The sequence below is a fragment of the Synchiropus splendidus genome, chromosome 4 (genome assembly GCF_027744825.2).
Source record: "Synchiropus splendidus isolate RoL2022-P1 chromosome 4, RoL_Sspl_1.0, whole genome shotgun sequence".
Taxonomy (NCBI): Eukaryota; Metazoa; Chordata; class Actinopteri; order Syngnathiformes; family Callionymidae; genus Synchiropus; species Synchiropus splendidus.
The window spans coordinates 4,356,374-4,382,959 of NC_071337.1; the positions used below are offsets into that span (position 1 = coordinate 4,356,374).

Here is a 26,586-nt window from a genome sequence, read left to right on the forward strand (position 1 = left end):
CTGAGGTCAGGTTGCTGGAGCAGCAAAGAGGTCCAGACTGCCCTCAGAATCCTCCTTTTTTTTTTCAAGGACTACCAAGGCGTTCCCTCACCAATAAAGAGACTGCCTGTCCATCAAGTCGAGGGTCTGCCCCAGGGCTTCCACCTACCCAACTCATCCCTGGAGGACCTCACCGGGGGGTGTATCCATGACCGTGTTTCTTCAGGTGCTACCCAGAGCTTGAAGGTGAGTGAAGGAGTGTAGCCCGACTGATAAGTCGGGGGCTGGTAATCTCACCTCCCGTCTTTCCACGCATGAACAAGAGGAGCAGTCCTTCACCCAAGCAAACAGTTTGTCCAGATAGCACTCCAAAATACAATGAAACGAAGAAAACACGTACTGAATACTGTGACTATTATTATTATTATTATTATTATTATTATTTTGTTAGAGTGTTCATTTAATTGGTTCTAAACAGATGATTTTAAGCAAGAGTGTTCATTTAATTGGTTCTAAACAGATGATTTTAAGCAATAATAATATTTCATCCTTTACCTTTAAAGGAATTTAAACACATTCAGTCATTTGAATAATTATTATATAATAATTGTAATAACACGGCTTCCAACTACAGTGGAAGATTCATAAAATACTTCCGTATTTAATCTACATGGATAAAAGAAAGTCTGAAGTGGTCAAACTTGTGCTACTTTTTTAAATTTAGAACTTGAGCTTCTTTAAAAAATGTTTGAACACAAAACTATAACTGCAAATTATCTGAATAATTCCGCACAATAAAAGTAAATATAGAAATAACAAATAAGAGGTTAAACAAAACAGTTTTATGACAAAAAAAAAACATTTAATCTAACTCGTTATAGTCCAAGAAGAACGAGGTTGTCCCTCTGAAGCGCCACGTGACCTGCATCATGTGTTGCTTGGCAACGTTGCATCAGCATCTGCAGCAGCTGTCAAGGTCGCCGGCAGCGCGGTGCATGACGGGAAGATGGAGATGGAGGACACGGGGAGGAAGGGGGGGGGATTAAGCCGTCACGACCCGCTGCCGCTTCCTCCGTGCGCATGCGCGGACGGTCATCTGGACTACAAACCGAGTAACGGCCATCACAGGACGCGGACGCCGGCACGATTCCCGGGGATGCGGCGGTGACGCAGCGCGACTGGGCGGAGTCACGTCACGACATCCCAGTTTGTCCACAGTGTGACGTTTGAGCAGAAATGAAGTAAACGAGGAGGATCGGCGCGCGTGTACGTGCGGATCTCCACGCAGAGAAGCAGAGGAGACGAGACCCAGCGAGCAGCAGCAGCCGCCGCCGCCGCCGCCGCATCCCTGAACCACGTCGCGTCAGGTGCGTGTTTCAACCCATCGGTCAATGTCATTAGTTTGTGGGGTGAAGAAGAGGCGCTGTAATTCCACACGGTACATCCGGACTCAGCGTTAGATCCCGCACTGTTGTGGAGCCCGTGTGAGTTCGCGAGGGGAGCGTGGATTTTAGGGACTGATGACGAGGTGCGCTTCTTTATTCCAGCTCGGGAGCCAGACGGGCGGATCCTGCGGACACTGTGACACCACCTGAGGATCGGGGCATCTTCCGCTCGCCAGTCTCTCACTGAAGATGGAGGGAGAGGTGAGGGGCATTAAAGTGTCTTTTCTAGTGGTCGGGCTGAACTTAAACGTATACAGAGTAAAACTGAAGTTAAGAGCATAAAAATCACAATTTTTTTCTTCGACACAATTGAAGTTTGGCTATAGAGAAATTATTTTTCTGTTTTTGACACGTGCCCATCAGATTTTCAGTATATTTTGATTCAAAATCTTAATATTTTTAATGTATTGTTCCATAGTTTGGCAGGTCTGACCTGCACCTGTGGCCACGTTATTTTGTTGTTATTTATTGCAATGATCAAGGCAGCAGTTCTGGGAAATTAGATGTTTTTAAAATGCATTGATTTCATGTGAATGGCCGAGACAACATTGTTGCTGAGAAGAGCCACTGCTTCTCTCTCCAACATGGCATCCGTCCTTCCACACTCCAGTGGTAGATTAGATTAGATTAGATTAGATTAGATTAGGAAAAGTGAGGTCACGAGATATCAAACAACCCAAGACAAATACAGTAAATAAATGTCCAAAATATATAACCAAATATGATGCCAAAATAAAATATAATAGACAACACATACAGTACAAATAATAAGTGCATGAGTCAATATCCAAGTGTCCAGGTTTCTCCTAAACCACTAACTGAAGAAGCTGATCTGATAAAGTGAGGAGAAGGTCGGCCTGTCCTGATGTCGCCTCGCCATCTACTCTGTTTGCTCATGCTCAGTATTGACGTGCTCATCGACAGTTGGCCCCAGCCCGGTGCTTAAACCCAGTTGGTCTCGTGACGCTGCGCAGCTCGATGTACTCGCTTCCACCTCCGATGACAAGAGTTGTGACACGCGACTGGAAATGTGTGTCTCTGGCACGGCTGGGTTAGTGATGGTGATTCTGAAAAACGAAGCCTCATATTTCTCTACTTCAACTTCTTTCCTGTAATGCTACTTTCATTGCCATAATCATGTTATAACCAACCTGTTTTGACTGGACAATAACACTTTTTTGATCCTTTGTTTAGTTCATAACACATTTTTTCACTGCATTTTCTAAATACAGCTCCTTAGTAAGTTTTATTTTTCCAAGTTCTTATTCATTCATATACCGTAATGTGTAATGTAATGTAATGTGATGGTGTTTATTAGTTCCACAGATGAGCATTAAAGCAACTCACCTCTCTATGGATGCACAATAACCAAGTGTATGATCACGCTAAGATGCTATCTAACTAATGTTGGACAACCTCACACAGTACTCTTAAGTTGTCACCTAAAGTCTATGAATGTTTTCCGCTGTAAGTCCAGTGAGCAACTTCCCTCAGAAAAATCTTCCGCCAAGATGAATTCATTGAGTCAGTAGACCTGATAGGGAGGGATCGGCCTGGACGCTCCACTGACTTAACACTACATGAACATAAGTATCTCAAGACCGGTTGCTCTGTTAAAACTTCCTATCTTCGCCGTGGCTCTACTGTCATTTACCACCTATAAATCCAGACTCATGCGTTGAAACTGCCGTCAAGAGACGAAGCCCAGCGGATGCTTGGTGGTTCTTTAGTCTCCATGATGATCGGAGAACTGGAACCAAGGACCCAATGGTTCTACTTCTGATATCAGCTCATTCAGCTCAGTCCAGGAACAGGACTCTTGTTACTGCATGACTGTCCACTCAATTGTATTGAACTGTCCTGAACCATCTTGTGGTGTCATCAACAAGCGACAGATTTTCCAGGCTGGATTCGTTTGCTTCACACAGTTTATTTCTGCATGCACTGCATAACAATGCCCACAAAACAGGTGTAAAAAAACAAAAACTACTGACATCGACTAACACTGAAGTACGCTACACTTAAGAGGTGATCCTGAAATGCAAAGTTCAAAGGTCATCACTACTTCTCCACACTCACTAGACTCCTCAACAATATAGTGGATTCATTATTCACTCATCAAATGACGTCTTGCTTTACATATTAAAATGAAACACTTCTGACCATGATTGTCCATGGTACTAGTACTGAGAAACAGCCGCGGTCAGGTGACTGAAGATAGGGTTTGTCCGAAAAGTGTAATGCCACGATGACCTTTGAACTTTGATCTTCAGGATGATTGTCCCTTTGTAGTTTGTGTCACTGCCCTCCCTGCTTCATTCTTCACCTCAGTTCACTTGTGTTTTAAACCTGCTGTGGAACATGGTTCTCTTGTAGCTATAGAGGCGATTGACATGTGGATCGTGTCAATAGAACACTGTCAGCCTCACGCTGTTTCCACGGCGACCAAGATGGAGCCTGGTGTTCACAGGCCTCTGTCACGGAGGAGCAGGAAGAACTAACAACAGCCTTTTCTTTTTATAAAAGTCATGCCGAGCAGCCTTTCTCTGGCAGTCACAGGATTATTTTGTAAAGCTAGGCCTCCAGTGAAGTCTGGGTTGTCATGGTAACAGCACTCTGCTCTGCAACTTCTGCAGCACTGTACTTGATCGGCAAAGATATTTTCTGACTGTCTGATGTTGTCCTTGTGCTGACTCGGCCTTGGCTCTCATAGGACCTTCAGTCATCAAGTGTCTTCCTTCTTTACTTGATTATTTAGAGATAATATTGGGATATTTTTGAGTATACCTATCTCCTGTAATGTTATTACTGATGAATTATTACTGCATTTTATGCTAACAGAATTTAATATGAGGACTTTTTTCAGTCGACCAGTCAAATTTGCCATATATACTGTAAAATATATCTGGGATCCTGGAACAATGACGCATCCTTCTGCTTATATTAATCTTTAATTCTCTGCCTGGCCACGTTATTTTCTCCCTCAGGTGCTAATAATCCCTGAAAGTGCTGGGACAGCTCGCGTCATTCGTTCTTTCTTGGTAGAAGGTCGGGAACAAGGGCAGCGGCGGCTCACCTGGGGTCCAGCTCTGTTTCAGTCTCGTCTCGTATAACCTCCGCTATTTTCGCTTTGTCGGCAGAATGACTCTGCTGAAACTTATATCCCGGTAAACACAAGACACAGTGACCCAATTTTCGTTTTTTTTTTTGACACTCGATTTTGACCTGACCAGTTTGTAGTAATAACACTTGTGAGAGTTAGCATAGCTATGTAGAGACACTTTAAGGAAGTTAAACTACTAGATGGGTTTCTTTCAAGGGGATCCATGAAGGCAAATCCATGTTAAAATGGCCAATATTATTTTTGACTGTGTGTGTGTTTGAATTTTTCACTTTATCTCATTATTTTTATTTTTATTTTTATTTTTATTTTTATTTTTATTTTTATTTTTATTTTTATTTTTATTTTTATTTTTATTTTTTAAAACAAGGAAAACAAGATGGAAAAGACAAAAAGTTGCCCAGTTTTTTGTAGTATTTCATTATGAGGACTGGTGTTTCCACTCCAACCCATATAAACCAGCCTAACACCTGAGTGAACCACTGATCACTCTGTTACTTCCTGCCTCTATTCCTGATGCGTCACCATGACAACAGCCGACACAGATCTCATTAGAGAGATTAATCGATACCTTGATGGAAGCCGGCCGCGCCGCTGCAGCAGGTGGCTGTCAGTGACGTGGCGTTCCACAAACATGAAAACAAGGAGATGATGTAACCGCAGCAGAGCAGTGATTTACTTTAGTATTTGAAATAAATCAGTTGCTCGATGACATGGACATCTTTCAATACATCATTAGAAAGAAGAAATACTGGGTTTTCATGCCGTCTATATGAAAAACTTGATGCATTGTTATTATGATGAGGTCCTCATGAGTGGTTCAAACGCCGGCGCCATCTTGTGGCGTCACCGAACACCGGTGCGCTGCTCACTGAAGCGGTGAAGTGGCGGAAATATCAGCTAATATTGAGGGATTTGTCAACAGTTTTCAAGGAAGAAGAGCAGCTTCATGTGAGCCAAGGACTTGTTTTGATTCCAACCACGTGGTTGTGGAAGGGACGACTCGGACTATGGTGAGAGGATGAAGTGTCTGAACGGATCAACACTGAACGCTAATGTAAATGGAATGCAAAACTCTCTTCAGATGGGTCAGCAGGACAGAACATGTCATGTGTTTGGGTCACGGTGGGACTGACTGGGTCGAGTACTGATGCCTCCTCAGCCATGTGTTTGATAGCTTCTTTCATGGATAGAGCTTTCATGGCTTGCTCACATTGTAAAACCCTGGGTGTTTGCAGTCACTTTCCAAACCTGAGGCAAAATCATCCTGCAAAGCAGCCAAATGCAGATGGTTACCTCTCGTCCCCTTTTCTTTAAACTGGCTTCCTGATGAGGCTCTTCATCTTTTGGTTAGGAGAACAGGTTTCCATGCTTTTTGACCTGCATTCTAATGGTGCACGACAGGATCCACCCCAGTGACCTCACAAAGGCTTGGTTCTGGTTCTGACTCACGGATTCATTTAGCACTGATCCACACTTATTTAGCGCTGTAATTCAGCGGAACCACCTGTGTAGACCACATACTGTGTGATCATTTCAAGTTACATATTTATGCTTTGTTCCAGAAGTGTGTTGGTGACTCTTAAAATCTCATGATCTAGTTTCACGACTCTTGAAACTTGTTGTGTACATGTGGTTCTCACACACAATTGGTCGAACAATCTCTCAAATTGTGTCTTTCAGCAGCCGAAACAGGTGACAGGTTACCTCCTGTTCTCATTGGCCACCGCAGTCATCGGCTCCCTGCAGTTCGGCTACAACACCGGAGTCATCAACGCTCCAGAGCAGGTGAGTCACCGCAGTGGCACCAGAGATGATGAAGCCTTTATCATCGTCATTGTAGTGACATCACTATATTGTTCAGTCAAACTTGAGTTTCAGTGCGCCTTGTTTATTAAAGTGAAGAGTGAGCTGTGACAATGACTAAAGCTTTTTATGGCATTAAAATGTGGTTTGTCTGTTTTCTGTGGAATGCGTCTGCATCGTTGATGTCTTCTTTGTTTTCCCTCGGAAGAAACTGCGATCTTTCTTCAATGCTACCTGGATAGAACGTTATGGCGAGTCCATCCGTCCGGGCATCTGCACCATCGTGTGGAGCGTCACTGTGGCCATCTTCAGTGTCGGGGGGATGGTCGGCTCCTTCAGCGTCGGCGTCATGGCTAATCGCTTCGGCAGGTATAACACCGGAGCCTTGGCAGCGTCTTCTAATGCTACTTATTTATGATTTCACCTCATTTGCACGCTAGCTATCGTACGACTACTGATGGGCTGATGAGGCTTCATGAAACAGTGTCCTGATTTTCAGAGGTCAGTAGGTGGCGGTCTAAAAATGATATGCGGTTACATTGAAATGGTTGATTTGTGAGCAGAGAGTGCCATCTAGTGGGCACTGACAATGTGGACAGCGTTTCATGAAGCCTTATTAGCCCATCACAACTTTTTTTTTTTATCATGACACAAATTATCTTTTATTCATGGGAACACTTCTGTTTGGATGCTGGAAAAAATGCATCAATCACATCATTGCTTTTGTAATGTAAGTGACGAAAAAATGCAATGAGAGTATTTTTTCATAATTATTCAATCGGCATTTTCGTTGTTCTTTTGCTAACTAGAAAAGTGTTTTATAACACCCTTAATGGACCAACGTCACTCATGTCCAGCTGATTCCTCGGGATGTTTTTCTTCTACCGCTGTAATGACTTTTCTTAGCCGCCGCTGGAACGTCTCCAGTTGTTACCCTTAATGGAGTTGATGGAGCGTGGCGGCGGTAGCGGAGAGCTAATGTTCCCCAGAGTCTGCCTGGCTCACCACTTTTGTTTACCTCCCCAATCCTGGTTTAAAAGATATCAGGCGACTGGATTGCAACTGTGGCATCAGTTCACATACAGCTAATGTACTGCAAGGTTACTAGTCACATGACTTAACTTCAGTATCAGACAGTATACATGCCCAGCAAACAACTGCAAAAGTCTTCAATGTAGCTTGTCCAGCTAACACGCGTAATCTAGCTAGTTTAGCTAGCTACAGTTACCGAAAGACTTTATTTGGCTCTGTTTACGTTAGCACAAACACAGCTATCCCAGAGCTGCTAACAGTTTTCCTAATGTTATCAGCGTGATTAGCATTAGCTCCTTGAGCTTCAGAATATTGTAGCGCTGTTGACTCTGTCCTCAGGCGTCGCTCCATGTTCCTGGTCAACTCTCTGGCGGTGATTGGTGGACTCCTGATGGGCTTCTCCACCATCTGCTCGTCCTATGAGATGGTGATCGCCGGCCGTCTGGTCATCGGCCTCTTCTGTGGGCTTTTCACCGGTCTGACCCCGATGTACGTGGGTGAGGTGTCGCCCACCCCCCTCAGAGGAGCCTTCGGGACCCTGCACCAGCTGGGTGTTGTGGTGGGGATCCTGATAGCTCAGGTAAACAGAGATAAAGACAGATGGATTATGTGCTGCGGAGACCTGAACCTAGATCTCTGTGATGTTCAGATATTTGGACTCGAGGGTCTGCTGGGCTCTGACAAGCTGTGGCCCCTGCTGTTGGCTCTCACTGTGGCCCCTGCGGTGGTGCAATGCATCCTGCTCCCCTTCTGCCCGGAGAGCCCCCGCTTCCTGCTCATCAACCTGAAGCAGGAGGAGGAGGCGCGCAAAGGTTGGAACTTTTGAATTGTTATCCCAATAACTGGAGGAGTTCAAGTATCTCGGGGTCTTGCTCACAAGTGAGGACAAGATGGAGTGTGACGAATTGCGTCCTCAGGGTTCTGAATTTAAAAAAAAATCTTAGCTGAGGCTACTAACTTAGTTTGAGACTCCAAGATGGTTCATGCTTTGGATAAAAGTATTGATGGACTTGTGAAGCTTCATGAAACATTGTCCTGATTTTCAGAGCCCACAAGGTGACACTCTTTGGAATGGAGGCACAATTTAATTGAAACCTCACATCACTTTTAAATCGATAGCGCCACCTTCTGAGCTCCGAAAATGAGGGCATTGTTTCATGAAGCCTCACCAGCCCGTCACTAGATAAAGAAACCTGTGACGTCTGTCATGGTGAAGCCAAAACTGATCCAAAAGACAAGGTCTCAAGCTGCCACTCAATTTATGTTCCTACCTTCACCTGTGGTCTTGAGCTTTGGCCAGTGACCCAGATTGCTGGACTCACCATTTTAGAGATGCGGTGAGGAGCTGAGTCACCGGGGAGAGACTCAGTGTAGAGCACATACTCCTCCACCTCAAGAAACGCCACTACTGTTGGCATATTTTTTCCATGAGGTACGATCTGCATTTCCAACTGGAGGCAGTCCCGGGACAGACATAAGGAGATTATGTTTCCAAAAATTTATAGGTTTCTATGGAGAGGGAAATATGGGTCTCTTTGCTCCGAGTGCTGCCTCCACGACACAAATCAGTGTTGCAGGGTGGCTTTTAATAGAGGTTCATTTGAGTAGTAATTGTTATGGTTACTAAACCTGCCTGCTGTGAGCTGGCACCTCAACTTGGTTATCGCAAGAATACTTGATGTTAAACACCGGTACAGTATCGTACATCAGTGTAACTTCTAAGCTAGTACCAACACTCTTCCTAACTGAGTCATCTGCCACTTCAAGTGATGCCTGCCTCATGTGAGTGTCACGAGCAACAAGGTGGTGAAAGACTCGCAAGGTGATCGGGAGAGATATTTTCACTCTCGCTGACAGATGGTTTTGGCATCTGTGTGGAGTGGACTCCGAAGGACTGACCCATTGTACTTCCACTGCTCCAGTCTCTGTTGACACAAACACATAAAAAAAGCAGCTCAGATTAAATAGATATTTTTTGTAACCGGTTGTAATGGGATCTTTATTTACTATCCCAAGTACGGCTTGTGTCATGATGTCGTAGTGGGCTAGAGGAACTTGTGCTCATGATTCCAGCTCTGGTGCGGCTGCGTGGCAGCGAGGATGTGAGCAAAGATCTTCAGGAGATGAAGGAAGAGAGCGCAAAGATGGCCATGGAGAAAAAGGTCACCATCCCGGAACTGTTCCGCTCGGCGTCCTACAGGCAGCCGCTGCTCATCGCCGTCATGCTGCAGCTGTCGCAGCAGTTGTCTGGCATCAACGCTGTGAGTCCCCCAGCCAACACTTCATCTGTTGTTTCGGTGCCAACCACCAATCTGTGTGTAATGTCTGAGGCCAGGTCTTCTACTACTCGACGGGGATCTTTAAATCAGCCGGCGTCGAGCAGCCGATCTACGCCACCATAGGAGCCGGAGTGGTCAACACCATCTTCACCGTCGTGTCTGTAAGTGCTGCTGCTGCCCATCCTCTATCCCCGGCCACCGCGTGAACTCCACCTCTGCCTGTCCCACAGCTCTTCTTAGTGGAGAAGGCTGGCCGCAGGACGCTCCACCTGCTGGGCCTAAGTGGAATGGCGGTCAGTGCGCTGCTCATGAGCATATCCCTCCTGCTGGTGAGCCCAAACAGCCGCGCACTTGGCACCAATCTTGAATCAAGTCAAGCGAGAACTCTTTGTTTCTGAGCAGAAATCCATCCCAGCTATGAGCTACGTGGCCATCATGGCGGTCATGATCTTCGTGGCCATGTTTGAGCTGGGCCCGGGTCCGATTCCCTGGTTCATCGTCGCCGAGTTGTTCTCGCAAGGGCCGCGACCTGCTGCCATGGCTGTGGCCGGCTGCTGCAACTGGACTGCCAACTTCCTGGTCGGAATTAGCTTCCCGAAGTTGGAGGTGAGTCACCCGAGATATTCTGTCTGAAGTTGTTGCATCTGAATTTGTATCACTGCGACACTTCCGAGCCTCACTGGTTTATGCAGTCCAGCAAGTAAAAACCACCTCATTAAAACCGTGCGTTCCTCAAGGGGCACTTGGCAAAATCATGGAAAAACTGGTTTTGAGTTAGCACTTTCACGCAGACGGAGACTTTAGAAGGCTGAATTTTGTGGTTGTTTTGATATGAAATGGTTACGTCGATACATCTGTGGACCCAGTAGGGTAAACATTGCCTTGTTTAGCAGACACTAATTCAAAATAGTGACTATCTCCAGCTAGCAGTGTTGCTTACGTCTGTGTCACCAGCTTCTTAACACCTGTGCTGTCCACGTGTCGATGGCGTGATGTGTCTCTTACGTCACTTCCCGAGACACTATCAAAGAACACACGGTGACTTGCATGAGTAACTTTAATGGTTTGGAAATGCTCAATTGCTCAATTACTTGTTACTGAAAAATGGGATTCGTAAAGAGTCACCACCAGGAAACAGTCACTGTTTGGGATTCTGCGTGACGTAGGATGGTTTCAAGGTCACGTATTGAAATGCAGTGTCAAACTGCTTACTGAGATGACACTTGAGAAAGGTTTGTTGTTTTTAACAAGGTTCAGTTACACTGTTCTAAATGCTCTGTGCTTTGTATTTTTGATTTGTTCGAAACACTTTTGTAGTGCTTATTGCTCTACCGATATAAACAGGGCAGCAAAACCTAAGCTACAATATAACTTACAAACACAAAGATTTAAAATGATATTTTGATGCGCAGCTACTCTATGAGTGATTCGATTACTAAAGACAGAAAATGCATAACGTATTTTCGGTACCTTGTACGCCTCGTTTTCTGGTGGATCCCGTTTTCGAAACTAGTTCGGTAGCGATCCTCGCACATTTTTGAGCTCGTACCTGGAATCCACAATGCTGCGGCTAGTAGACCAGTGCGGCTTATGTGTGTTTTTAGTGGGTGGGCCTTATATACCGATGCACTCTATAGTCGAGAACCATACCATTTTAAATGGTATGGTTATGAACTGTCACCAAAACAGTTAATAACACTAAGCTAGGCATCATTTGCAACTCTGGTGTGTTAGCTATTGCAACTTTTGATGGTAATTTTTTCCCTCTCTCGGACATTAGGAATTGTGCGGCCCCTGGGTCTTCCTCATCTTCACTGCCTTCCTCATCATCTTCTTCATCTTCACCTTCTTCAAAGTCCCGGAAACGAAAGGAAAAACTTTTGACGAGATCTCTCGCTGCTTCGGGGGCTCTCCACCGCCGGCGTCCTCGTCCGTAGAGGATCCTCCCGCCAGCACCAGCGCCACCACTGCCGCCCTCCCTGCCTCCCCCGTGCAGGAGAAGCTCCCCCTGGTGGAGCCACCCACTGTCACCTCGCCCACCCCCACGGAGGCCACAGCTCTCGCTGAGAAACCAGCACCTGCTCAGGAAAGTGTGTAGAGTCTCCAGGTTTCAAAGTTTAACCACCAGATCTGACACATATGTTCAGAGAAGAATCAAAACGATTTTTAAGTATGAGGTCAAACATTTGTTTTGGCTGATTTGAAGAAGACCTGTGTCTAAATAAGCATTTTAATCTGTCACACTGAATAACTTGATGAAATTTAGTGAGTCTTTTCTCACTCAAGATCTTTGTGGGAGAGGGTCAATAACACAGGCCACAATGTAAAAGGATTAACTTTCTGAAATAATTTTAAACACGAATAGAAATTGGCTTCAAAACATTCACCCTACAGGACGGGTTTATGCCAAGTCTTCATGTGTGCGAGTACCGTTGCACTGCGTTATGGGACTTGTGGGACGACTTTTCGCTGGCTGCCTGGTAACAGTAGTAGTATGAAATTGGTGCTGGTGAAGAGAGGTCAGCACTCCTCCCGGTGCCATGTGGTCTCTGTCCTTAAGGGTTTTTTTTTTATTCAGGTTCAATCGTGTCTTTCGTCTGAAATGTTCCGCTGACGCTAGCAGGCTAACAAACATTCCCCAGATTTGCCTCTACACACATAGACGTTGGATAGATTTGTATCGCAGCGGTCGTTTTCGTCACGATAATCACGGGAACAGACATATTCATTATTAACTTAGCTCTTAGCTCCTTTGATGTCAGTGTAGCTGAGCCACCCGCTCTTGCTGTAGACACTGCTAACTAGGCAGCCTTTACAAAAACTAAACATTTGTGCGGAAATGCTATTGTGGACAGTAGAGCCAGTCACAAATCCATGCTCCATAATTCAGAATAGTCCACAACAAGAAACAGGATCAATAGATCATCATTTATGGATCTATTTAGAGACATGTGATATTTCTATTCCTCACTACAAATCTGAACAATGTACTCTTAGCTTTAGGTAAATGGATATTTATAAACACTCTCTTATTTTGGTCATTTTACTCGAGTGACATTTTTTTTCCACATGGTAGCTTATTTTAAAGTTTATATCCTGACAAGTATAAATATACTGAAGGCCATAATGGTTGAAAGGGTGGCAGTACGGAGTTGGAGGGCTTGATGCCTGAACAGAGAGGTCATATTTTTATAGCATATTATATTTATTTAATTCTACAAATACGCAGAGGAAGCTTGATTTGAAGTGTAAAGTACAGCTAGCAAAGTAGGCTGCAACGTATTTAAAACAGATGAAGATGTAACCAGGACGCTGCTTGTTTGTCACCACTGTTTTCTGTCATGTGATTTGGTTGCAGTCGCTGACTTGACCAGAAGTTTGCACATTAGTACTCATGGGTTTCATTAGGAGGAAGTAGAATGACTTAAGAATCAGACTTGTGGTCTCCAGAAATAATAGTGTAGCCTACAATATGTTATCTTAAACACTTTAACAGAGCAGTCCCACTCACAGTCACTTCCTGTTTTGATATTTAGTATCAGATGTTTTCCAAAGAGTGAAGATAGTAAGTGTGATTCACGATAACTCAGAAATGATAATGTCGCACCCTAACCTGAAGAGGGTTTGACTTACGAGGGTTATGTTTTTCATAACACAAGCAGACAGTCAGCTTAGTGCTCTGAAGAATCTCAATCCTCCAGTTAGTCTGAAGTGTTTCCGACGTGTCTCAGTGGTGTGTTTTTTGAGGCGTCAAGGCGAAGTGCAAATATTATAAACATCAGACAGATACACGTTTTATGTTGCGAACTGGTCATTTTTTGGCATGCAACATTATTATTATTATTATTATTATTATTATTATTATTATTATTATTATTATGTCAAAGGGACTGAGAACATCAAGGAACTAAACCAAATTCTAGATTCTAGAATATATATTGCTATGTATATATACATGTTTAGTTAGTACTTTTACCCACACTGCACTTTCAGAGTATTGAAATATATATATAAATATTTTATTTTATGGCATCATAGAGAAAAAATATTTTAATTTATGGAGAGTTTTATTCAATTGCTGATGACTAGTCACTGGTGTATCATTTTCAATCAGAGAGCGCCACCTACTGACCCGTGAGGCATCATGATGCTTCATCAGTCCCTCACTAGTTGCAACAGTGGGAGGGCGAGTTGAGGGTTGGGTATGTGGATATTGTAGTGACGTACAATGTTACCACTGGAGATGTATATTTAGGTGTAAGCTACATTGTTGTTGATATTTTAAATGATTTCTGGAGTTAAATATACAATCCTGTCTTTTATCCTTCAGTAAATTCCACTCTCTAGATTTCAGGATATTGTTTCAAGGCTCCAGACGCGAAACAATGTCCGGGTTTTAAGTGCAATACTGCAGTCACCCGACTTCCCATGGTTAAGAATTCTCCTCAGCTGTTACTCTTTGTATACTTATGTAACGTTGCTATGAGTAGCAAAATGACTTTCACACTCTAGATATAAATATTCCTGAATTGTACATGCTCCACGGACAGACAAAACTCCATGAATAACGAACATATTTTCACTAATTTTCAAGTTGTTTGTGAAGTCATTGAAGGTTTCCAAATGAAGCACCATGTTCACAAGTGTTCAGTTCATGTTCTTTTTCGCTTATTTTCTCTTTTCACTTGACTCACAAAGAGGCTACTAACAGTTCATTTTCATGATATCGCTTCTCTTGTTGTTTGCCAAAGGAGTCAGCTGTTTTAAATGATAAGTTTGGGGCGCCGCAGCGACGGATTCATGTGAACACTTGGTGTCATATTGCTGTACTGTTTGGAAGCCAAACTGTAGTTGTGTGGTTGTAACCTCGCCCTCACGAATCGCTCCACCACTTTGTGCTTTTTCTCTGTGTGCCTAATCGATTGCACTCAGCGATGTTGGTACGGTTTTGTTTTGTGTATTGATGGGTTTCATTGTGTCGCCAGAGTGACTGCTGCCACAAATAGTGTTGATTGATGTTGATATGTGTATTATTTTTTTTTACACTGCAAATTATTCATGAGACCGAAAGGTGAATTTTGGGAAGTCGTGAAAACTGCTGTGGAACAAGAATCTCTCGTAGGTACCGTGATCTTTGTCCTTTTCTTTAGCGTTTTCGGTCTTAATAGGTGTGTTCAGTGTTGAGATCAGTGCAGTGACTGTCCTAGTGAGCCTGTTGGTGACTGTCGTGCTTTCATCTGGCCAGATCACGCTTCATAGCTCTAGAATCTGTTTGCTTGAACGCCGACTGTGTTTCTGGGACGTGAGCAGAGACGGTGAGTTTTGGATCTACACATTCAGCTCTTGATTGAAGACGACCAGTTCTGTGCGTAAATGATTCACCTGAACACTTTTTATTTGAGTTGTGGTTTGCTTGTACACGTCTGGTAAATGTTGTTCATTAAAATATAAATTCTGTTACTCAGCCTCTAAGTGTTATTCTGCCACACATCATAGGGCAATTTGGGAAGGCTCGAGCCTCTATTAAATATCGCTCATACTCATATTCATTGAATCTCAGAGCGCAAAATGAAAGTTTCTCGCCACTGTTTTGAAAATTAAAACACTACTTTGTGCTGCCAGTGCAAGGTTTCTACAGCCATGAATATCCTTCCGCTTCTTCAAGTGCTTCTTATTTATTCAGCATTTTAAATTACAGAAATCCATTCTACTCAAAACAAAAACTTTAAATAAATAAGCTCATGTCCATCGAAAAAAAAATCTGAATTAAAAAATCGATCACACTTCAGCAAAACTGAAGGCGGCACCAAATCCCGCCTCTCTAAGGTATCTCTCCGTGTCTATTGGCTGCGACGTTGTGATAACTGTCCTCCCATTGGCTGACCGTTCTCCCGCCTGAAACTTCTGGAGCAAACTGAGCACGGAGGGTCGCTGCTGAGTGCTGAATTGGCAGCACAAGCGGATGATGGAGTACCTGCAAATGGACACGTAAGAGACTTTATTCACACCGTATTACATGAAAAACGACAGGTTTGGAACAGGTGCATTAACGACAACAGCATGCTAATTAAGCTAGGAGTAAAAGATAGCTATTTTGAGTGGCGTGTGTTGTGTATTCATGACTAAAACAACCCACTGCTGCCATTAAATATGGATGTTGCTCTTAATTTTTTGCAGTAAATTTGCTCGAACAACGATGAGAAGGCCTGGTATTGAACCTTGTTTTGCTCTACTTACAGTGAGTTGGAGCAGTTGGCTGGCCGCTTGAGGTGTTTCCCCCTCTGGAGATGCTGCAGCAGCTCGGTTACCGTGACGTCATGAAATGGTGGGTCACCTGGATGTGATGCACGCAAGAATAGGGTCACGCTTTAGAACAGTTGTCTGAGTGTATCAAGGAGGTACATGGTAAAAACGAGTACACAGCTGTAAACGTCAGGGGGCAATTCGTTTTATGTGGCTCTTTGGATGTTTATACAGTGGTACCTCGGTTGTCGACCACAATCCGTTCCAGAAATCTGAATCGATTTTTCCCATTACAATTAATGGAAAAAGAACTAATGCGTTCCAAGCCTTAAAATAGTCTTTTGTAGGAGTGAATGTAGAGTGTCTGCTGCAGGTGGCTGTTCCTCTATGTGTGTGGCCGCTGCATGTGGGAGGGGTTGCCGAGTGAGTGACGTCTCTCCAGAAGTGAAGAGGTGCCCGGTGCGTGTCCAGCTCTGAATGTGCGCTTCTGTGCAGTTTGGCTGTGACAAAGTCATAAACCAAGTCACGCTCTGTCCCAGACTCGCCTCATCCCTGTCCCAGCTCCAGCCCACAACAGGACATCAAACCCTGGAGTGAGCGCTCCAGCACCTCCCCTGTGACACTCTACCACGGTCCAGTGTGGAGACAGGAAAGGTTTTACACCTCAATATGAAGAAAAAACAGTCAGTAAATGGAGCTAACAGGACACGTCTGCAGACAGAGGCTGCGTTATACACAATAACAAAGCGCGTCGTGGGTCAGCTGATCGGTCCGGGCACAAAATCCGAAGCAAAACAATCTCAAAATTTTGGTTCGAACTCTGATTTGTTCGAATTCCAGGATTAATAAATTGGAAGGGATATTGAACAAAACAAAAACTCACCTAGTGTTATCATTTCGTATAGCAGAATTCCAAATGACCAGCTGAAGAGGACATAAAGTTGGATCAAAACATTTTCTTGGTTAAATATATTTGTATATATTGCCATGCAAAATCATTGTTGAATATCATCAGAGAAATGTATATATTAAACTTGCAACCCAAAGTGTTATTGTTCAGTTGCTCTCTGACTCATACACTCATCCACTTACACGTCGCTGCTCTGACTGACAGCTTGTCTGGCCAGGACTTCAGGGGCCTGCCATTTCCTCATGTCCAGCTCCTCCACCCCCCGTGGAAGTGGCGTCCGTGTTTTCCTGTGGTAAGCAGGGCTGAGCCCCCACAGCTTTGCTGACAGATCTGCTCCAATCAAAACGCTGCGAGCTCCCAGGTTGCCATGAATGCAGCCTTGACTGTGCAGGTACTCCTACAGGTATATGAAGTCACAGGTAAATAATGTGATTATCTGTCAGATGAAAAGACATTTTCATGTTTTAATCTCAGAGTGCCATCAAAAAAAGAGCCCTGGAAATTCACTAACAACCAGTAGTGTGTGCAGTCTTTACAGTTGACCAGAAGGTGTCACCTCTGTGCTTCTTCAGGAAAGCTTTGCTCTTCAACTGCAACTTTTGGTAGTTGGCAGTGAGACATGCACAGATGTAGATTATAAGATGTATTCCCTGCATTCTGTCCTACAGCCATAATGTTTGTGATTATTTAAATTTTCTATGTGTTCTTTTTATTTCGTTTAATTAATGAGTTAAGTAGTGAAACAAACCAGTGCAGATGCGACTTGTCCAGCCATAATGAAGAGTCTTTTCTCTGTGAAGTTACTGAAGTTATTCTGCAAGAAGAGAGGGCAAACGTCATTGGTTTTAGTTCAGGTCAGGTCAGGTCATGAGTCACTGTACCTGTCGACAACTCCAGAGGAAACCCAGCAGATCTCTGTGTTGTAGCTCCTCCAACACCAACATTATGGGGTGGTGCACAGAGACAACACCCAGCACTGCTGGGATGAAGGGGTGTGGCCCAAGGCCAGACAGGAACGAAGCAAACCCCAGGAAATAGTGCTTCTCTTGGTCATTTGCAGAGTCTGTGGATCAATGTCATTCATCAATGATTCTCTGAGTTTTGTTCACGCTTGCTGTCCTCAGTAACACTTGCGAGTCATGTGTCTTGGAAAACACATTTTTCTGGCTCTTCTTTAATCACTTGAAAAGTCAGTGTGCTATGTGTACAAAGGCCTCAATTCAAGATACTGAAATTGTTTGACTTTGATGGTTGAATGCAAGGAAATAAAACAATTTTCACCAGTACCTAATGTTCACTAATAAACTGCTGTGTAGGAACATCACCCCAAATTGCAGTGTGGAAGGTAGGAGATGTTGTGTTGTTCAGTACAGCGTCTTACTCTTCAATTAGCTTGAGAAGCTAATGGCCATAAAGCCTCACCGCTGTTTGTTTTCTATGGGGCTGTGTGGCTGCATAAGTGATGTTGTGATGTTGTGAGTCATGTTGACTCCATGTTAAGCAACTTGCATAAAAGCAAGGAGTTTTCTCGTCTGGTAGTTGTGTCTGACAATTGTTGGCAATACATGCTCATATGATGGGACCCTGACTGTTCTGTTAAATGCAGCTTTATCCCCTTATTCCTCTTTATTTATCCTTATTCCTCCCATCAGGGTTCGCCAAGTCACCCTCCTACACTTCAGCCTTTCTCCTGCATCCTCCCCAGTCACAGCTGCCCTCTTTTTATCCTTCATTACTGCCTCCTTAGATGCAAAAAACATCCCACTTCATGTTAATCTGTGGCTCAAATGTTGGCGAATGCTGTAAGATTATCATGAAATGATTATATTTTTGTACCAGGCTTGCCACTTGAGCAGAACCATGCACTGACTGCACCTCCTCATCTTGTCTGATATCTACACCAGCACCCCAAACTCAGGAGGAAAATACCTTTTAGCACTCTCAGGATTACGTTCTTGTTGTCCATGCGAGCCCTGTAGATGGTGGACATGTCATGTGGTTTCATGGCGAAGGTCAGTGGCAGGGCAGTGATCCGGCTGAACCCTTCTTGAAGCCTAGGCGAGGATGTCTTTGGCGTTGTTGAGAAGTTTGGATGTACTGACATTTGCATTTCCTCGTGCTCCATTGGATTTATGCCAGGTGGTGCTATAAAAACAAGCAGAATTGTAAAGTTGTTTTTGTGAAGTTCGGTAGTGGAATGAAAGATAATTTAATGAGATGAAAACCAGACATTGCGAGAAAAAATTCTGGGAAGCTGGCATGTTAATATATAAATAGTCTTGCTCACCATCGATTCCATGAAGTGGGTGTCTCTGTCTGTGGTTGTCTCTGTGTCTGTGGTGGTCTTTATGTCTGTGGTTGTCTCTGTGATGGTCTATGTGGTGGTCCCTGTGATGGCCCTTGTGGTGGTCTCTGTGGTTGTCTCTGTGATGGTCCCTGTGATGATCCCTGTGATGGTCTCTGTGATGGTCTCTGTGATGGTCTCTGTGGTGGTCTCCGTGATGGTCTCTGTGTCCTTCTGTGTGTCTATGCCTGTGCCCCTCCGGCTGTCTATTGTGTGCAGTGTTGTGTGGGTAAGGGACAGCGGTCCTTGTCGTACTCCTCTGGCCAGGACAGTACTTCATCAAGCAGATGGTCATTAACGTGACCAGACTGCCGAAGAGGAGAATGACAGGAACGATGATCACATCCAACTGATGTGTCCGGGCAACTGTGAGAGACAAGGCTTTGATTCAGTTTTCATGGTCCTGTCTGTTTAAATGTTGTGCTGCTGTCCGGCAGCTGACTTTTCAGACCGGTTTGCCTTCTCCTGTTTAAAAAAAGAAAAAAAAAAACCTGTCTGTGGTCATGTGACCTCCAGGTTCATTACGTAATAAACTATTCCGGACATTTTATGCCTCTAATTGTGTAATTGATGGCTATATTCAAGTCAACTGTTAATTGATCAAAAGAAGGGACTTCATTTTTTGGGACAGGATAGACTGGATAGAACTTTTTAAATTCATTCAAATTTGAATTTGTATCTGAAGATTATAGATAATCTGATTACATCCAACATTTTGGTTTGTTTGTCAAGTTTACCCAATAACAATAACAATAATAATTGTCATGTGGAAGAGATTGTTTGTATTTCATTTTGCATCATTGTTTGAAATCCCCCCTTTATTTCAGTTATTGTTGCTGTTTACCTGTTGGTTAAAGACTAAGACGTTTCATATCTATTAATTTATTATCAGCTGCTTAGTACTATTACACCAGGATTGCAGGCCACAGAGGAGAATCTAGGAATGTGCAATTTCACTGTCATTGAAGAAGATCACTTGTGAAGATCACTACAAGTTTATGTAAAATGCGTTCACCCTGTGTAAGCAGCAGCACCAAACCACAAATCTGTTCATGATTATGTGTTCATGAGTGACAGTGGATGACAGAAGGAGATTATCATGTGGGACTATTGAAGGAGTTTGTTTTCTTACTGCACAGTCTGTCGTCTGATGCACACGCGTCGTCCTCTGTGGAGTTGGTGGATGTCATGCTGGATGAAAGGAGAGATAAAACTGTGTTACTAGATGAGATATGGTTGTGCTTTTACACCTACAGTGTCAACAGACTTCACAGATATAAACTCTGTTTTTCTCACGTGAGAAGCCTGAAAATGAGTGCAATGTAAGCATGACACAAAAAATGACATGTTGATGTGCAAGATTTGAGAGTTGTGAGTCTGTTCTTGTATCAGATTAATGCCTTTGTAGCCAATTTCACATCCCACTATTCCAACAGCTAATCTCATGTGTTCATACATCACGTTTTGGGTAGCACTCCAGAGCAGCCGCTTCACAAACAAGAGCTTTCATACCCATCCACTTGTACACACATCCTTTTGACCGAAGTGCTCCTTCAACTTAAACTTCAAGTTTACATCAACTTCGGCCTTTCTCATGCATGATGTGCTCAATCTGCCTCATCGTATCGTTGCATCTTTTTGACATTTCTCTGAAGGACAAGGTACGTTTTAATCTCACCAAATACATGACATAAACATTTGTAGGTGCCTCAACGGGATATTACTTTCACAGTGGCAATGAAGTGTGGAATTAATTCAAGCATTGTTTCTGTTTGTGTTGTGATAGTTCAGTGAGCAACAGTGGTTTGGAAAGTTGAGGTTCAACAATGCTTTTCTTGTGAAAACCAAATCGGTTTTTACTGTATTTAACCATAGTTTAGAGCTTGGTTGTAAATGAACTGCTCATCTTGAAAAACACGCTTGACGCAGCGAATATTTTGAATAACATTTCACGTGTGTCAAACATGTGAAGGGTAACGTGAAACATGTGAAGTCTATTTTACGCCTGATCAAAAGTCACAAACAGTATGTTCCCCTTTGGTATCTTGGGATCTATCGTGAATTTTGAGACATGTTCAATTAATCATGTCAATGTTTAGCATGTTTTGAAGCACTAATGGCAACATATGAAGGCGACAACAGGAGCTTAGCTTAAAATTGTTTGACATTTATTCTTTCTTAACCATGCCGTCTTTTTCTCTTTTTTAGTAGCTTTTGTTGACCACCTGACTTTTTTCTTTTCAATCTGTGAATGAGCTTCTAAAGTAGGCAGGTATGTAAAAGCTCACATAAATTCCTAACTGGCAGAAAGAAAAGATCTACAAAATCTTATTGCATCATTATTGTATCTTACTGTATCATTGGCAGCTCCATAATTACTGATAATTAACAGCTAACAAGCAAGTAATCCGTTTACTAACAGCTAGTATGTGTTCTAAAGTGCAACCAAAACAATGTAACCACATTCAGATTTAAAAATCCATTACGTTAGTCAGTGTTGGCACAAATATTTAGTGTAACTTTTTTGGGTCACTCTTTAAATGACAGAACATTTGTTACCCTAAACACACTACTTATTCAAATGTGTATTCGCAGCATATTAGTTAGTAATTTAGCATTGAGTATTGATTAGTGTCTTGTTAAGACTGACTCGATTTTACCCCGGAATAGTCACCAAAAGTTCACTGTACCATCACACCGCGATTACCAAGTATTAACATTATTGATAGTTAATGTGTTCCCCAAGCTAAAGTGTTAGCCTTCCTGATAGCTATTACTGAAAAATATGTATAATATAATATGTAATATATATATATAATATGGACTTTGTTACCTTAAATAAGGTTAGTAAATGATAGTCACCCACGCTGAGTGTTGACAAAGTGTTTATGGCGGTAAATCCCAGCCAGTGGAGCCTTATATACACTTCTGTATCTCCACACTGTTGATCTCGTACTGAGGGAGCCAGGTCACCATATCGTTTGAACAGGTTTTTAAAACACACCTTGTAGACGCTTGACGTAAGTGAATTAGTGTGAAGCACCTCTCACGCGATGAATTTCATTGCAGTTTATACTTAGGCACCGTTCAGTCATATTTACTAGCTGTTTTTTGAAGCGTGTGTGATTAAAGCAGTCACTCATAAGAGCAATTTCTCTCGCTCAGTCTGCCACCGCAGTGGAGGACTCTTCAGACCAGAACGCAGAGGAACAACAAAGTACAGTAGATACTGTTTAAGTAGCATTTTAATTTTAAATGATTTTAAGATTTTCTCACATACAGTTACTTTCAGTGTCTAAACCAGAGGTCAGCGACCTTCACATTCAAAAGAGCCGCTTGTTTCCTTTCCCGCCTAAGCCACACAACACGATGCAGCATGGTAACTAAAAATACTTGTGCAGGACGACTTTCAAATGTATTGATTTTTGAAGTACACAGGACAGTTCCTGTTAGCCCTTCCTGTATTAGTTACTAAATGAAGTCTTTTAATATTAAAAAAACAGCTGTAAGAAAACCTCGAACTTTTTATGAACTGTGCAACAAAGTTTTCTAAACTAAAAATCGTACTTATATGAAAGTGTCATGAATTAAATTTTTCATAACGTGACGTGAACAGAGTAAAACAAAGTGTAAATACTTTAACAACTAGATAACGCAGAACTCATCATGGAGGTGGACATGAACGTGACAGTTTTTCATGGAAAAATCACAATAGAAACACTGAAGTGACTGAAGTCCGTGGCTCACATATTTCGGCCTCCTATATGAAGAGACAGACCATCTGAAGACAGCCATAGATTGGAGATTTACTTTCACGGTTAAGTGGTGATGATATGTCTAATATCTAAGCGTTGTAATGTGTAATGTAATGTATCAATCAGTTTTGTCCCTCTGGAGTTGCCATAGCGGTGATGTACATGATAGAGATTCCAATAGCGCTCAGATGCTACTGGACTGATAACTTTGGAGAAAACTTTTAATCTCCATGTGTTATGAGTTACTTCTGAGAACAAGTTCTTGTTTTTTTGGACACTTAAGTTCGACTACTTCGCCACAGACACTGACATATAACACAAAAAAAACAGGATTTCAAAGCTGGAGACAATGTAGATGTAACAGAATCTGCAGTTAGACCTGGAGTTCATTCATTCTGCCAATTGTGCTTCATAAATTGTGCTTCACAGAGTTTCTGTCACCACCAACACCGAAACCACCGAATGACATGTTGATACTTTCAGATTGGTATGTTCCATTATTGCGCCGTCATTGTGGTGTTCCCAAGTTACAGCCACATGTGCACACTCACACCCTAGTCATGCTGGTATGCAGTAAGCATTTTTGGCCAACATCAAAAAACATGCCATTCTGTCTATGGACAGACGTCACTCAACCAGTTTGCCTACATTGTTATTGCATTCGTTTGACACACACATGCACTTACACACACTTATCATTGGGAACGTACAACATAGGACTTGTAAGTTAGTTGCTAAAAATAGCAGACATACAATTTAAACCTTCATTTAATCTTAAACAGACACACTAAACTGCAAAACTCTGTGATTTACTTTTCAGTATGTATTCATTGAAATTCCTTGAAGTATTAAAAACAGCATGTAGGTATTGGATAAATGAAGACTGCAGTCACTGTGAAAAACTGCACAGATTTCTACTGTGAATATTATATTATACTTTGCTGAAAATGGTTATTGTGTAAAATAATATAACTGCATAATTGTTTGTTAAACAATAATTGTTAAATCATTGTTTGAAATGTATAAAAGAAAATAACCAATGTATTGATATTTTAGAAGAAATATTTACAATCTCAGATTGAGGTTGTTTGACACAATTGTTCTATGTCTCTTGTAGATACTATTGTCTATTATTTGTGTGCTGTACGTAAAATGCAAAGTCTACAGTACATCGATATTGGAAGAAAGTCTGAGTTTCTCACTTGTCTCCCTCGACCTGGTCACACGTCAAGCAGGTGTCCGCAGTAAAGTCACGTATCCCTTCGTCCTTTCATGATTCTGTTGCAAGTACTGTCTGTATTTCTAGCTTTCTAGTCTGGTTGAAGTAAATCCTTCACTACCTCTCTGAAGTTCCAGTTCTGTTTCGACTTTACAGGCCTGTCTGTTTACGCCTCGTCTTTCCTGGTAGCTTGTGTCACATTGGCCCCGCCCACTTCTTCCACACCTTAGTGTCGCCCTTATCACCTTTAGTATCATGTGCCCGCATGCTGGTGCCCCACTGCTCTCAAATCATTACACAAATATCAAGCTCTCTAATTATATATAAGGAGCAAAGATAAAGGTCACTTCAAAAATTATGCCAATGTAATTAAGTATTAGACGTTTATTTCAATCCCACATCAAACAAACAACTCTTTCATCTCTACTTCACCTGAGGGATCAAAAAGGAGCAGAGAGAAGAATAGATCTAATAATTTATGCCCCTTTTTATGTATTTACTTTTCCTGGATGAGTTTGTTTATGAAGACCATATTGATTTTCAAAGTCTTGTTAAATGCAACAGGAGCAGAGCTACTGATCACTTCAAGAGTGTGAGCGCGTCATGATTCTTTTTGACTGTGTCATTTCACTTTGTCCATTACTTGTCGACTTCAGAAGGTTTCCGATCGTGTCGCTGTCAGTCATTACTCCTCACTTTTGTTCACCTTCTGCTGGTGATGTGCCTGGGAGCCTGACAAGCTGCATCTGTCTTCTAGTAATTTTCCACCTTGCCATCTTGGAACTCAACACTCATCTTCACCGGAAAGAGAATCCGTGCCTTAGCGTTAATTTCCAGCAACTTCTTTCGCAATGCCACTTGCTCCTCACACTGAACCTTGAATGTTTTGTTCACCATTTCCAGTAGTTGTCGGCCTTTATTTTGTCATTGTACTCTTTCAGCTCTGCAGTTTCCTTTTGACTTTACTGTATCTATCATTGTTCTTCAACGACTTTCTGTTGTTTCCCTTCTCTGGAACAGCCTCTTCTACGACAAATTTTGAAAAGGGTCTCGTCAAATCATCCTTTTTAGTGGTACACCCTCTTAACAGTTCAGGAGCTCTGGTTACTTGCGGCCGTCTCACCTGGTGACTTTGATGAAGTTCATGTGCTTGTTTCTTTATAAGTGGACAAAAATATACTGCCAAAACAACATAAAACTAAAGGAAAATAAAATCTCGAAACAGCTGGTTGTGTAGTAAAGCAAGCAAGCAAAGTTGCAAAGGTAACCCTTCCCCCCCAATGATATTAAAGTTAGTTGATTTCTTTATTTATTTTTGTTTACCATGAAGCTAAGCTAAAAAATTGAAAGTGAAAGTCAGGTGAAAATACTGAAAACCAGAATATTTTAAGGCATAAGCCAAATTCCATCAGCAATATGAGATTGTAAGAAAAAAAGAAAAAAAAAAAACTGAAAACAATGTGTAAAAATAAATCCAATATTTACAGGTGATATTTTTATAAGATAGAATGTCCAATTTTGTTACTTTTCTTATTACTTATTTACTTATTTTTATTTTACTTTTTTGTTACGTAATATTGCGTTCACAATCCACAACAGCAAGTTATGGAAAAAACGATGAAATTATGAGGTAATAAGTTGTCAAGATTCTGAGAAAGTAAAACAGAACGTATGAAAATGTAGCATGTACGTGTGCGTTTTTTTTTTTTTTTTTTTTAAGTTGACTCATCTGGAAGATGATGCAATACATTTTTGTGTAACGATCTGACGCTGCAGAATCATTCAAAGGTTTGTTTCATTTGTCTTTTGCGTGGGTCGTTTCTTATTCAGCTCATGCTGCAGTCTTTCAAGTTATTTCACCTCTGGTCAGACAAAAGTGGTGTGTACACGCCTCTGATGTAATGCCAAGTCATGCATCTCTCTTGTGAGCATTCTTGCCAAAGACAACAAGCGTGATCCCCTACGGTGATCAATTGTTCCAAACGCGTGTTGCTTTCTGGCTTACATGTGCTAAAAAGCTTTAGAGGCTGTTTTCAATCATATCAGTGCCATTGTCTTTCCCAGCGACCAGTGTTGTGAGATCATAGCAATGACTACCACCCCTGTGAAACACACTTAAGGATTTATAGTTTAATATAATATTCGGAAGAATCTGGAGGCCTTTGTAAAAGAGACCAGGATTTTTGAAACAGTGGCAGAGCAGCATTTATTTTGTCTATATATATATATATATATATATATATATATATATTTTTTTTTTTTTTCTTGAAATATATATATATTGGCACATTTTCTGTTTTTGCCCACATCTGCCTTACTGCTTTATTTTATTGTGAGAAGATGGTTCCTTAGGAGCTATCTAAAAGGCTAGTTGAGTCCAGTTATAGTTGAGCTGTTATAGCACTCAACAAAAATGTGTAAATGACATGCCAACACACATTAAAGCCAACAAA

At 42.2% G+C, this 26,586-nt stretch overlaps 2 protein-coding genes and 1 long non-coding RNA gene across 4 annotated transcripts; 2 read left to right on the top strand and 1 right to left on the bottom strand.

Annotated features, from left to right (window-relative positions):
- Positions 1 to 1,058: 1,058 nt before the first annotated feature.
- Positions 1,059 to 15,122, top strand: slc2a3a (solute carrier family 2 member 3a). 2 transcript variants are annotated; one of them, XM_053861551.1, is made up of 11 exons: positions 1,059 to 1,346; positions 1,527 to 1,625; positions 6,232 to 6,333; positions 6,560 to 6,720; positions 7,723 to 7,963; positions 8,033 to 8,195; positions 9,457 to 9,644; positions 9,719 to 9,823; positions 9,893 to 9,991; positions 10,065 to 10,268; positions 11,443 to 15,122. In XM_053861551.1, the coding sequence occupies exons 2-11, from the start codon at positions 1,614 to 1,616 to the stop codon at positions 11,758 to 11,760; spliced, it is 1,593 nt and encodes a 530-aa protein (XP_053717526.1). In that variant the 5' UTR covers positions 1,059 to 1,346; positions 1,527 to 1,613; the 3' UTR covers positions 11,761 to 15,122. The 2 variants fall into 2 exon arrangements, with proteins under 2 accessions (XP_053717526.1, XP_053717525.1); XM_053861550.1 differs by having other exon boundaries at positions 1,060 to 1,346; positions 6,229 to 6,333.
- On the bottom strand, positions 15,070 to 24,310 carry LOC128756827 (tyrosine-protein kinase STYK1-like). Its single transcript, XM_053861552.1, has 10 exons — positions 24,117 to 24,310; positions 20,292 to 20,350; positions 19,103 to 19,525; positions 18,745 to 18,960; positions 17,697 to 17,878; positions 17,564 to 17,629; positions 16,998 to 17,212; positions 16,789 to 16,829; positions 15,900 to 15,996; positions 15,070 to 15,636 (listed from the first exon to the last, which is right to left on the bottom strand). Exons 2-10 carry the CDS (start codon positions 20,347 to 20,349, stop codon positions 15,441 to 15,443), a joined length of 1,494 nt encoding a protein of 497 aa, XP_053717527.1. The 5' UTR covers position 20,350; positions 24,117 to 24,310; the 3' UTR covers positions 15,070 to 15,440.
- On the top strand, positions 15,303 to 18,159 carry LOC128756828 (uncharacterized). Its single transcript, XR_008414312.1, has 3 exons — positions 15,303 to 15,650; positions 15,902 to 15,987; positions 17,020 to 18,159. It is a non-coding gene; the product is annotated as an uncharacterized LOC128756828 (long non-coding RNA).
- Positions 24,311 to 26,586: the final 2,276 nt, after the last annotated feature.

Bases quoted from the DNA above. Each gene is read 5' to 3' on its own strand.
- slc2a3a (XM_053861550.1), top strand. The intron at 6,334-6,559 runs GTGAGTCACCGC...TTCCCTCGGAAG, and splicing joins TCATCAACGCTCCAGAGCAG to AAACTGCGATCTTTCTTCAA. The intron at 10,269-11,442 runs GTGAGTCACCCG...CTCGGACATTAG, and splicing joins TTAGCTTCCCGAAGTTGGAG to GAATTGTGCGGCCCCTGGGT.
- LOC128756827 (XM_053861552.1), bottom strand. From the start codon at position 20,349: ATGACATCCACCAACTCCACAGAGGACGACGCGTGTGCATCAGACGAC. The intron at 17,213-17,563 runs GTTTGTTTCACT...ATATACCTGTAG, and splicing joins GACAAGTCGCATCTGCACTG to GAGTACCTGCACAGTCAAGG. The intron at 16,830-16,997 runs GTAAGTGGATGA...TGTCCTCTTCAG, and splicing joins GTCAGTCAGAGCAGCGACGT to CTGGTCATTTGGAATTCTGC.